The following is a 13,897-nucleotide window of genomic DNA, read 5'->3' as shown; positions in this document are numbered from 1 at the left end:
TCCGGTAAGGAATTCAAACGTGACTGAGAGAAACTATATTTGGGATTTAATCAAACAAAGATTGTTATCAAACGCACACCTTCACACTGTAAAAGATGGCATGATTTGAAGCATGACATCTCTTATAAATAAGATTCAGTCACCAACAACAGTCTGAAGAAGCTAATAATTTCACTTTAACTGCGTGTGGCTATTAGCACTGATCACATAAGACACTTCTTCCTACCTCAATATTTATCAAATGTCACAGAAGTTCAGGACAGGACCCAATAGGGCACTGGTGGACACTGGTTTGATTTGTGACACATGAAATGTCAGGGGGATCCTCATGGACGAGGGGAGTTTCAGATGGACCGAGGAAGGGTTGATAATGGCCCGGCTCTTAAACGGGCCAATGAACCGGGGGGAGATCTCCTGGAATTTGGTCCTTAAAGGGATATCCTTGGCGAAGAGCCAGACCCTTTGACCAACTTGGTAATGCAGAGCAGGGTGCGGCGGCGATCCGCCAGGCGTTTATTTTGTTCCGCCGTTCGGAGGTGGAGCTGAACTGAGGGAACGGCTATCTCCGCCTCCTGGGCAGGGAACAGAGGTGGTTGGTACCCCAGGGATACCTCGAATGGAGTGTGACTGGTAGCAGATGAGGTATGGGAGTCGTGAGCATATTCCACCCAGGACAGATGAGTACTTGAGGTGGAAGGGTTCGATGCTGCCACGCAGCAGAGGGAGGCCTCCAGCTCCTGGATAAGTCTCTCTGTCTGCCCGTTAGATTGGGGGTGGAAGCCGGAGGACAAACTGATGGTTGCGCCGAGGGCTCGGCCAAAGGCTCTCCAGACCTGGGATATGAATTGCGGGCCGCAGTCTGAAACGATGTCCACTGAGATCCCATGTAGACGGAACACCTGGCTGACCATAATGTCAGTGGTCTCCTGAGCCGAGGGAAGCTTGGGCAGAGCGATGAAGTGAGCTGCCTTGGAGAAGCAGTCGACCACCATAACGATGACCGTGTTCCTTTGAGAGGGAGGCAGACCTGTGACGAAGTCCAGAGCGATATGGGACCAGGGACGATGTGGCACCGGAAGGGGTTGCAGCAAGCCAGCGGGAGGTTCGTGTGAAGTATTATTTCGGGCACAGGTTGAGCAGGCGAGGACAAATGCTCTAGGTTCCACTTCCAGCGATTTCCACCAAAAGGTCCTCCAAAGCAGGTTAATGGTACGTCTGACGCCAGGGTGACAGGAGAACCGGGAGATGTGCGCCCACTGGAGCACCTGGGAACGTGCAAACAGGGGAACAAAGAGGGTTCTGGCAGGGTCCGGAGAGTGTTTTACGCACCACTGATTCGATTTCCCAGGTGAGAAAGGCCGCCACACACGTCGCTGGGAGGATGGTGTCTAGATTGGAGGCGTGACCCTCGGGGGAGAACTGGCGAGAGAGAGTGTAGGGTTTGGTATTCTTGTGGCCTGGACGGTAGGAGATGGAAAAGTTGAACCGCCTGAAGAACAGAGACCACCGAGCCTGGCAAGAGTTTAACTTCTTTGAGGTCTGGATGTACTCCAGGTTTTTATGGTCTGTCCAGACCACAAATGGATGAACGGCCACCTCCAGCCAGTGTCTCCATTCCTCGAAAGCCAGTTTGATTACCAGCAATTCTCTCTTTCCGATCTCTTTCCGACTTTATAATTTCTCTCCGCCGGGGTCAACCGGCGAGAATAGTAATCACAGGGGCAGAGCTTAGAGTCAGAGTCCGAAAGTTGTGACAGGATGGCTCCCACACCTGTGTCAGAGGCGTCTACTTCGACAAAGAACCGTCAGGATGGGGGCAGAGAAGAACCGCTCCTTGAGGAGTTGGAATGCCCGACCGGCGTCTGGTGTCCATACAAACGTGGTTTTAAAGGAAGTGAGTCTAGTAACAGGGGCTGCTACCTTGCTTTAGTTCCGGATGAATCGGCGGTAGAAGTTGGCAAACCCCAGTAATTGTTGAAGCTGTTTCCAAGAGGAGGGGGTCGGCCATTCAGTCACTGCCTTGATCTTTTCCGGATCCGTCCTTACTTGACCCCTCTCGATAATGACCCCCAGGAACTGAACTCAGATCACATGGAACTCGCATTTTTCAGTCTTAACAGTTTGTTCTCCAGTAGGCGCTGGAAGACCATCCGGACAAGGTGCTGGTGCTCCTGTAGGTTCGATGAGTAGATGAGGATATCATTTAAATAAACAAACACAAAACGGTTCAGAAAGTCCCGGAGTACGTCATTTACCAACGCCTGGTACACTGCTGGGGCATTGGTGAGTCCAAAGGGCATGACCAAGTACTCAAATTGATCGAGGGGGGTGTTGAACGCCGTTTTCCAGTCCCCTGCTCGGATCAGCACCAGGTGATATGGATTGCCGAGGTTCGAGCTTAGGGAAGATCGTGGCTCCTGAGAGAGGTTCAAACGCTGAGTTAATCAGAGTATTTGTTCCGGGTGGTGGTACTGTACAGGCCCCAATAGTCGATGCAGGGCCGGAGGCTTTTGTCCTTTTTGGCAACAAAGAAGAATCCGGCTCCGAGTAGTGACGAGGATGAACGAATGATTCCAGCCTTTAGAGATTCTGAGATGTACTCCTCCATTCTTTTGTCTGGACAGGTTATATAAACGACTGGACGGGAATGAAGCGCCTGGTTGGAGGTCAATAGCATAGTCGTAGGGTCAGTGAGGTGGTAAGGAGAGAGCCCGAGCTTTGCTAAACACCTCCCCGATGTTATGGTAGGCAGTGGGTATGGAGGCGAGATCTGGCGGAGGAACCGGTAAACCCCTGGGGGAACCTCCTGGGGAACCTCCTGGGGGCAACGCTGATCCTAGGCAGTTTGCGTGACAGAATGAGCTTTATGCAGGAATCTTCCCCGCCGTCCAGTCAATCCGAGGGTTATGAGTGGTAAGCCAAGGGTGGTCCAGCGCTAAGGGGGTTTTAGGAGAAGGAAATACATAAAACTGAAGTCTCTCTCTGTGAATTCCGGACAGGATGTGCCGAAGCGGCTGGGTCCAGTGGGTGATTCTAGCCAGGGAGCTGCCGTCCAGGGCGTTGACCATTAGTGGGCACTCTAGCGTCTCTAAGGGAATCTGGGCTCTGGCTACTAATTCTGTGTCCACAAAACTTTGCTCCGCTCCAGAGTCCACCAATGTTGTCAGTGAGAGGAGTGCAGAGAGAGAGAGAGATGCAGGCAACAATAGTCTTGCTAGGGAGTTGAGAGTGTTCGGGTCCGCTCGCCAGTATCCCCACCATTACCGGCGAGCACCCCTTTTGGCTGAAGTGGACAGGAATCGACAGACTTGGAGCTTGAGCGTTCGACCCAATAGGCTGGCGACGGAGTACGGGAGCAGAAGCTTTAAGAGGATGACGTCGCAGACGATGCCCTTTGGGAGCTGTAGTTCCTCTCACGTCGCCTCTTACGCATCCAATTATCAAGCCTGATCGTGAGCTCGATTAGCTCAACCAATGAATCGACTTCACCACGGGTGGCCAGTTCATCCTTTATGGATTCAGATAGTTTGTGAAGGAAAACTCCCCTGAGCGCCGTCTCATCCCACCCGGACTCGGCGGCGAGAATGCGGAAGTCGACTGAGTGTTCCGCCACACTCGATTGATCGGATCATAAGAACGGAAACTTACAGACAGACCAGGGTGAGTAGACTGTACGGATTGGCAACCCAGGAATGCAGGACCAGGGTTGATGCTGTAATAAACCAAACATATTAGAATTAAAGCTGCAAGCAGCGATGATCAAGCCATTTTACTATTGCTCATGTTGAGGGTACTGGTAGGACGTTGATCATCAACTTCTCTGACCATCAGACACTTTGTGCATGAGTTAGACGGTACTTTCTGCATGAAACAGCAGCATCACCTGGGATGTCATTTATAAAACAGTGCGTAGGAACCACACTAAATGTTTGTGTACGTTCAAAGGAGGAAATGCACCTACACCAAAACATATTCAGATTTATAAAGCCGTGCGTACCCCTGCCTCTGCGCAATTTCCTTTTATAAATCCCAAATCAACCTGTACATGTGCGCAGCTGGTTCAGCCTCACATCCCGCCCTCTACATGCCATATTTGATTGATACAAGATATGGAGTGATTGTACGAGAGCTGTCACTGACTTTATTTCCACACTTTGATCATTTACACAGTCCTATGTGCAGGTGGTGAAGATTTACTAGGTGAGGTGGCTGGAGAAGGTGACAGTCACCATAGTTACTCTGCTCCAGTGAGCTCTGATTCTCGCTTCAGATAGCTGTTTACTGTTTGTCTGTGTAGAGTATGCTGTATCTGTCACTATGGACACTTTATAGAAACTAAAATCGTACTTGGTGATACATGCACAGTATTAGAAGATTACTGAAAACTGACAGAGACGGACAGTAGATGACGGAGAGACAAAAGAGAGAATGCTACAGCGGGTGATTCAGAGATAAACACTGCACATACAACACTATATCAATTGTATCTGAAAATTGTGTCTGTGAAGGTGAACAAAAACTATATAATGTAAACTAACGTTGACATACAATGCTGGAAGAAGTACTCAGTAATCTACTTTGGGAAAATAATAGTGTAGAATGCTCTGTTACAAGTAAAAGTCCTGCATTCAAGGATTTATTCAAGGAAAAGTACAAATAACAGCTATACAACTATACTCATAATTGACGAGTATAGTACTTATTGTGTAGAATTATATATTTTATGTTATTGTATTATATTTATTTAAACATTGATGTGTTAATCACTTTAATGTTGCAGCTGGAAAAGGCGAAGCTCATTTTAATAATTAATAAAATTAATTAATGCTGGCTAGTTTACTCTAATAATACATCATCATTCATTAGTTGATTATATTTTGTTTTAATAATCTGAGTTTGTAACATAACTAAAGCTGCCATATAAATGTAGTAAAGTACAATGTACAATATTTCTAAAAAGAAAGAGAGAGGGTTATGGAGATGAGAGAGGAGAAGCTGGTTCTGCGCACTGCGTTCGGGACAGGATTAGCAGTATTTTTGATCAACACAAACCAAACCTTACCTGATTTAAAATTCAAACGCATATTACCACATAAATATATGTTCGTTGGTTAACACTGTGGAACTAATAGACTAAATTTAACAACACAAACACCTAGCATACTAATATTTTGTATTAATTTTACTACTGCCCCTTGACATGGTTTAAAAACTAATGTTATCCAATTTTTGCTCTCCAAACATCTTACTTTGCACATATTTAGATCAGAAAAGTCTTTTTTTTCGGGTGGTGTGCCCAGGAACCCTCTTAATAAGCTCAGTGTTTGGACCTCTGTATTTATAGAATCCTACTTACAGCCATGGTTACCAGTAGGTGGCGCTATGACTCTGAGTGAATATTGGCATGACACTTGCCAAGCATGTCAAGTTTGGGGCAGATTTGAACAAACAGAGTCGAGTTACAACAGTGTTATTTAGTGGCAAACCCTGTAAAATGTCCGACACACCACAACAACGCCATTCTTTTGATAACCTTTCATCACAGTGGTCTTTAGATTGTACTGACCAAATTTGAAGTCGATCCGAATAATTCTCTAGAAGGAGTTTGTTGAAGTACACCGCCTGGAAATGGTGAAAAATACATGAGAAATTCATACAAAATTCTAAATGTCCGACTTCCAGTTGGGTTTAGAGCAGAGGTCTTCAACAGGGGGTACTGTTGGGTCCGCGAAATATTTGGTTGATTAGACAATTTTTAATTTTTTTCCAAACATGAATCTGTCCATTATTTTAATAGTTCAGTATTGTATGCATAACAGGTATGTTTATGCATGGCAGTTGCACTAATAAGCCATCACTCATTTTCGTTTCCACATTTATGTTTAAAATGAAAATGTCAATTTGAATAACTATATTCTGTATGCATGATTATCATGCAATTGACAATGTTGATATTGGCATTGGTATCAGTTGACAAGGTTTGTTTCTAAATGGCAGTGGCACGGCCACCCTACTCCCTGTACCTTGCGCACATGTTTAAAATAAAAACATGAATATACACTGCCTGGCCAAAAAAAAAGTCGCCACCTGGAAATAAGTACGAGCCTCCTATTGGATAATTTGAGATATTGAATAAAGAAGAATGTGAACTACACTGCCTCAATATCTGGAGTAAACTAATCAGGAATTTCTGTCCTGGCTCCACAATGGTGGAATGAACTCCCCACTGACGTCAGGACAGTAGAGTCGCTGCCCATCTTTCATCAGGATGAAAACTCACCTCTTCAGTGCTACCCTGAGCCTTCCACTCAGAGTCCAGACCTTAACCCCATTGAGAATATTTGGGATGTGCTGGCGAAGGCTTTGCGCAGCGGTCAGACTCTACCATCATCAATACAAGATCTTGGTGAGAAATTAATGCAACACTGGATGGAAATAAATCTTGTGACATTGCAGAAGCTTATCGAAACAATACCACAGCGAATGCGTGCCGTAATCAAAGCTAAAGGCGGTCCAACGAAATATTAGAGTGTGTGACCTTTTTTTTTTGGTGGCGACTTTTTTTTTGGCCAGGCAGTGTATGAACCTGTGTATTATTTGAATAGCTTAGTATTGAATGCACAATACAGAAGTATGTTTATACATTATGTATGCACTAGGCCCAGTTTAGTATAAAACATATAAAACACAACAAGCTTTATTGGCCATGTATGCATGCACATGCATGGAATTTGACTCCGGTTACACATTACTCTCATCGTACATATATACACACATGAAATATATACAATAAACAAGAGAAATATAAAAACAAGAACATTAAAGACAACAAGTAGAACAGAGAAACTAAGCATAAACATTTAACATTAAAATACTATGTACAATATAAATATATATCTAAGACTATATATGAGCATAAAGAACAACACAATGACAATGGACAATGGATTTGGGGATATTATAGTCGGGGGTCCCTGCTCCATCTCTCTATCAGTTTGGGGGTTCTTGACAGGCAGACAGACAGTTAGGTGGAGTGAGTGAGACAGACAGTTAGGTGGAGTGAGTGAGACAGGCAGGCAGGCAGTTAGGTGGAGTGAGTGAGACAGGCAGGCACAGTTAAGTGGAGTGAGTGAGTGAGACAGCCAGACAGTTAGGTGGAGTGAGTGAGACAGGCAGACAGACAGTTAGGTGGAGTGAGTGAGTGAGACAGGCAGGCAGACAGTTAGGTGGAGTGAGTGAGTGAGACAGGCAGACAGACAGTTTTATGTACTGAGTGAGTGAGACAGACAGACGGTCTAACAATGGCTTTGACTGAATATCTCCAAGTCGTGCGTGCGTGTGTGTGTGTGTGTGTGTGTGTAGAGAGACAGACAGACAGACAGAGAGAGTGCGTGCGTGTGTGTTGGTTGCCATGGTAAGGACGCACCTGGTTGGGGAAGCAGTCTGATTAAGAAACATTACAGTAAACAGTGATTTTTAACAATTTTAACAAAGTTGCAAAAAGCTTAATAATTCAAAAAGTTTAAAGATTACAAATATGAAAAGTCAGTGTCACCCCTCTCCTGAAAGAGCTGAACATTTTAATATTTGAACGGTTTTTGTGGTTTAAAAAATGTCAGCAGTAGTGATATTTGTTGTAGTAGTAGTTGAAAGTTGAAATTAATTGCAAAAACATTGCTGAAAATAGATATCCAATTTTTTAAAAAAATTGCAAAAAGCTTAATAATTCAAAAAGTTTACAAATTGCTGAAAATACAGAAATGGGAGACTACCTGTCTGAAAAATGTTGTAGCCTGAAAGCATTTAAACTGCACTGCTGAAAACCCTTCTAGTTGAAATGTTTAACTATGGTGTCTGTAGCTGAAAGTATGAGAAAGAAGAAGGCTTTGAAAGTTTAAGAGGATTTAAAGATAACAAATATGAAAAGCCATATCACTCCTCTCCTGAAAGAGCTGAACATTTTAATATTTGAATGGTTTCTGTGGCTTAACAAATGTCAGCAGTAGCGATATTTGTTGTAGTAGTAGTAGAAGTTGTAGTAGACGTATTATAAGTAGTAGAAGTATTAGTAACATTAGAATAAGTGTGATATTAGAATCTGAAGCTGCTCTTCACTCTAGCGGTGACATCACGCACTCTAAGCTGCGCAATACACACCCATTATAAAGGCAGAAAAGGACTGAAAAAATCATAAAAGTTAAAATGGGACAGTTCAAAAAGTAAAAAATATATCAAAAAGCTGAATTATGTGGCAATAGATCACCGCCACTCCACGGCAACATAGTTCTATACGTTTTTTTTGTATCTTTTCATCACTTTTCACTGCAAAGGTCTCATGATCATATTGACCAAATTTAAGTCAATCGGGTTAAATCTACAGGAGGAGTTTGTGACAACAGGTCTTAAAAATGTTTAAAAAAGAAACGTAATTAAATTCATAATGTCCGACTTTCTTTTGAGTTTACGGCATACCTTTAAGAGGCTTTTATGTACGTCTCAATGTTACATATACCTTCCAAATTTAATACAGCTACATGAAAGATGGGGCTAAACAATGGGGTGCGCTATGGAGTCATTTTTTACGACTTTGACCAACACCCATATCAGATTGCAATTTTTTGTTTGCTTACAAATTTTCTGAGGATCAGTATCGGAGTAATATTGTCAAAAGTAATCAAAAACTTGTTGATGTCTTATGTAATTTTCAAGATATTGACCAACAAACTTCAAAAGGGCGTAGCTCATCACAAAAGTAGACCACGGTTGTCAGTGCTCGGGCCCTTATAATAACAAACCGGCCTACAGGCTTGGAACCCTTGTATAAATAATAATAATAAACATTAGAAGAACAATAGGTCTTCTGTTACGACCTAATAATCCTATAATTTCAATAGTGCCCTATGCGTCCCAACTTTTGGTCGATCTTTGAGCACCAATAATCCTAGTGATTTCAATAGGGCCTTTGCGTCCCGACCATTGGTCGCCAATTTTAATAAACATTAAAAGAACAGTCCTCCGCCCCAACTTCACCTGTATTCAGGCCCTAATTATAATAATAATAAATATTAGAAGAACAGTAGCTACTTTGTTCTGACTCCATTGGTGCTTGGGCCCTAATGATTCTTGCAATTTAAATAGGGCATTCGCCGACCCGTGGTCTTTATTCAGGGCCTAATAATAATAATAATAATAATAATACAAGCTTTTTTTTCTCTTTTCCGGGTCGGTGCTTGGGCTATAATATTTCCTACATTTTCAAAATTGTCCCCCCCAACCCTGGTCGGGACCTAATAATAATAATAATCCTTGCGATCTCAATAGTTCCTTCACCCTCCTTGTCCGTGCTCGGGCCCTAATAATAATAATGAATGATAAATGGACTGTACTTGTGTCGCGACTTTCTAGTCCTACGACCACTCAGTAAGCGCTTTATTAACACTACATGTCATCGATCACCCATTTACACCCATGCATACAATGATGGCAGGGGCTACCATACAAGGTGTCACTTGCCCATCAGACTAACATTCACACCCATTCATACACCAGAGGCACAGCAATATGGGGTTTAGTGTCCTGCCCAAGGACATATCGACATGGACTGGAGGATCCTCAGGTTGAAGGATGACTCACTCTAACACAGAGCCACAGCCGCCCCATTTCAGTTGTCAAGGTGGAAGGGTAAAAAGTCAACAAAATACAACTTGATAGACTGCTTTCTTTAAAAGGTTTATATTCTCAATTATAGAAATTCAGCTAAACTTAAGGGTGTGAATGGCAAGACCTGAAACGACAGGAGAGTTAGATAAACAGGCATGCAGGATGAAAACAATCTAAGATGAAGTGGAATTCGTGACGCATTAGAAGAACAATACGCCCTCCATTCCGACTATATTGGTGCTGAGACTGGGTACATCCCAAGTCTCTTATTTGTCATTTCCTCGATCCACTCTTGAACCGACAGTTGTTCTGTGACGCCTTATTGATGGCCGTCCCAAAGCTCTTATTTCTGCTCGAAGGATCGAGGACGGATCTCTGAGGAGCCATGGGCGAAGATGCATGAGAGCCGCCTTCCAGGAAGTGTTTTAATGGCTGACACGCCCCCTCATTGTTCATAAGTTATGTGATTGGACGCTGCAGCCGATCGGACTGATCTGATTGTTCTCAACATCACTGGAGTTTCATACCAGAGTGAAGACAGATCACAGATTAAACTCTAGTTTTATATTTAATTAGTTTTCTGATTCACCGTCTGGTTTTAATATACTGTATGTTCATTGTAGACTGAACAACAAAAGGACCACAAACAACTTTCTTCATTTATTAGAAAGATTTGTCTTTTCATGATCTGATATTTCCCTCAATAACTTTTATTATAGATACAATTATAGTCAGAGAGAGCTGTGAGACAAAACACGTTTTACATAATTTATCATCATTTCATTCAGTCACGTGAGGCTGATCAGTGTCAGGTTTGATGAGTTATGTCATTTCAATTTAACCTGAAACATGGAGCCTGATAAATTAATTCCAGTATTGAAGACAAACCATAATCATATTCTGGGTTAATTAATTATGACGTCACAATCAGAATTTCAAAACATACAGACGCAAATAATTAATAAATAAGACGAATGCATTCTGCCGGTAGAAATCGGTCCTGCGCTCATAAACAGTTTGTTAAAGAGGTAACATGCTACAGAGATAAAACGCCTCTTCTCTGAGAGTGATGAAGTGTCTTTATTAGTTATTCGTATTATTAGATACTATTATTAAGTACAGTGATCATGTGAACAGACACAAACTTATCAAAAGTCTCTCCAGCTGTTAAAGCCAACTGACAGCTGATCCAGCTGTGATCAGCTGATCCTCCGTCATCAGAAACAGACGTCACTTCACGTCATGAAACTGAGGAAAGGACGTCTCATATCTCTTAAAACATATTTCCTCGTTTCCTCTCCTCGCATGGTTTTCCAAGGAAAAGATGCAAGTGAAGGAAACAGGGATGCAATTAAGAGACTTGGGATGTGCCCCAGGTCTAACATGACATCTGACATCTCCAAGGATCTTTATTACTATACTGTATAACAGACACAGATTTCTTTCGTTGTTTGTTTTGTTGTAATGTAATGTCTTATTCATATTTTATGTTTGTAATTTTGTAAAATTTTAATATTATCTAGGTGGAGGCTTCAAATAAGCCCAGTTGGCTTTCTGCCTCTTCCTGCACTGTGATATTCATTTATCTCTGTTATGTTTTTTTATTTTAAATTTCATTGTTTGAATTGTGCAAAAATAAAAATAAAAAAAACTATGTTTAAAAGTTTATAAAACAGACTGGATCATCAGAAATGCTGGACTGATCATATTTTCAACTTCTGACATGTTTACATGTTCTTTTGTCAACTCTTTGCAGATGTGCCAGTGTTTCAAAGCAGCACCCTGGAACGGAGGCTCCCTGTCCAGTCCCATCCACATCAACAGGCCCCTCCTCCAGTCCCACCCACCCAACAGGAAGTGGAAAAAGACATGGTGGAGATCCTCATCTGACCACATGACCTCCGGGAAAAAACATCCATTTGAGTGATTGGAGGGCAGCTCCATCGACAAACACAGCGACAGACGTGTTTGTCAATCATCACGAGACATTTTCATACTGTTTTGTTTATATGTGCATTTAATCAATATTCTGATGCAACTTTGTATGATGCTTTTGGCGCCCTTTGTTTACAGTGATGAAATCAACTGTTTGAGGTTAAATGGAAGTTAATTAATCCAAATTGTAGACAAAACCTTTTTTACTTAATTTAGTCTCTATGCATGCTCATAAATGTTGATCAAATTATAATTAATGTGATGAAAAAAATATAAAATTGAATAGGCAAACCTGATATTCAATGTCTTCAACAAACATATAACATATAGAGCAAACACATTCACAAATCCACAAATATATTTTTAACTTTTACATTTATGGTAAAGGAATTTTCTTTTTGTCAATGAATGAATGTTAAATGCTGTGGTCAGTCACTAAGTCTTTGTTTAAATGCACTACCTATTGACCTGGGAAGGTAGCATCATCAATGGCATTTCGGCACATTTGGGCATATGCAATTTTTTTCTTTACTACATGCAAGTAAATAGTAAATGATAAAAAAAACTGGCCTTGCTACAAGAGCTTAGCCGTAAGAGACAGCAGCATGCAACTTGGACACATGATAGAGATATGTAAACTCTCCAATAGTGTTGGTGGACGCTAGTTAGACCAAAGATATCGGCTATCATTTTGTTTCATATATTGCACTACTTTTGAAGAGTGTTTCTTTTTTTCTATATTACCTTATGATGTCTGACGCTAGCTATTGTATTTATGTGCAATGTTTTTTCAAACTGTTGTTAGACATGGCACTAGTGTAATGAGAAATTATGTAAACTGCAAAACATTTAAAATGTTAAATTCAGTATGTACTGTAATGGCCTGTGTGGAACTGTGTGCCATGGAGGGATCTAAGAGCTGAGTCTTTGAGCTGTTACATTTCATGAGCGATTGAATTATTGAGTTGCCTTTCTGATAGCAGTACCTGAATTTTCGACAACTAGTGTTTGCGACCTCTGTGACATGTTGATTTCAGGCTGAAAAAGCTCCCTAAATTCAAATGCAAAACCTGGGCCCTGTACTACAAAGCAAGTTCAACATACCCAGGTATGTTTTGGTTACCTGTCTTTACTGACTCTTAACAACCACGATCCCGCTTAGCTGGTCCTACAAAGAAGTTAAACATAATTCAAGCTGAAACTACACGAGTAGATATGACTGTGTATTCTGTCAAAATAATGTGTTGCTTAGATGTATTCTTATGGTGTGTATAACAATATTTTAGCCTAATTCTTTCAGCGGCAACCCCGGTGGTGTGAAACAGACTTTGCATAAATCAGGCATTATTAAAAATGATAAGAGGATATCCTTCCATAACAGCACTGCAGCACACAGCTTAAGAAGTTGACATATATGAGTGAATATATGATATGAATATATGATAACCACATTTTTTGTGATTTTCTTCTATTTGCTCCCAAGTCCAATTCACACCGCCGGGGTTGCACCTGAAAGAATAAGACTGAAGTTGTCACACACGCCATAATAATACCTCAGTAACATTAATTTAACGGAATACACGTGTAATTATTGTCAGATTTATCGTTGTCTAGATGGGCAGTGAATGTTATAAGCCTGTTAATTTACACATTCACACAGTATGCCATTTGTTGCCAACTGTCCTTTCTGCATTTGTAAATTGAATCTGTGTTGCGTTTAGTCTGGATTATAATTTATTATTTCTGTGTATTTGTGAAATATTACCTAAATTTTGATTGGACAGTATAGGCGGTGCTTTTATACACAGTGATTTCTTCTCTCCAACATAACCTGTTCCGGAGCAAATTAGGTGTTCAGTGAAAATTACCATGGCAATCTACCCCCGGTGAGAAGGGAACCTCCGTTGTAGGACTGAAAACACAGGGTTAACCCCAAAATTACCTTGTTGACCCTAAATCCTGTTTAGTAGTACAGGCCACTGATGAGCTTTTCCTTTTTTGTTATCCAACTGACCTAACCCTAACCTAACCAAAGTATAAAATCTGCCTTTGTTGTATGCCTCCTCTCTGTGATGATGATTTCTCTTTTAGTAGTACATCATGACATAAAGTTGACATTTGCACACCGTATTGTGACTATATAAAATTGCAGCCACTATCCTTACCACCCATCTGACTTTTTAATAGATCAAAACAAACCTTGAAATTAATTTACATGCACCATTTCAATGACTTGAGGTTTTATTTGAAGTAGTTGGTTTGGATGTGAACATGGAATTTATGCAACAATCAAATCAGTCTA

The 13,897-nt window shown here is 41.5% G+C and overlaps 1 protein-coding gene across 3 annotated transcripts in view; it reads left to right on the top strand.

Annotated features, from left to right (window-relative positions):
• amot (angiomotin) overlaps positions 1-13,652 on the top strand; it is a 76,532-nt gene extending 62,880 nt beyond the window's left edge. For all 3 annotated transcript variants that reach the window (XM_079171458.1, XM_079171459.1, XM_079171457.1), the window contains one exon: positions 11,417-13,652. In XM_079171458.1, coding sequence (XP_079027584.1) covers positions 11,417-11,550 — 134 coding nt within the window. In that variant the 3' untranslated portion in view covers positions 11,551-13,652. The remainder of the gene's footprint in view (positions 1-11,416) is intronic.
• The last annotated feature ends 245 nt before the right edge of the window (positions 13,653-13,897 follow it).

This window comes from Pholis gunnellus, assembly GCF_910591455.1.
Source record: "Pholis gunnellus genome assembly, chromosome: 13".
NCBI lineage: Eukaryota > Metazoa > Chordata > Actinopteri > Perciformes > Pholidae > Pholis > Pholis gunnellus.
This window is presented reverse-complemented; position numbering and strand designations above follow the sequence as displayed.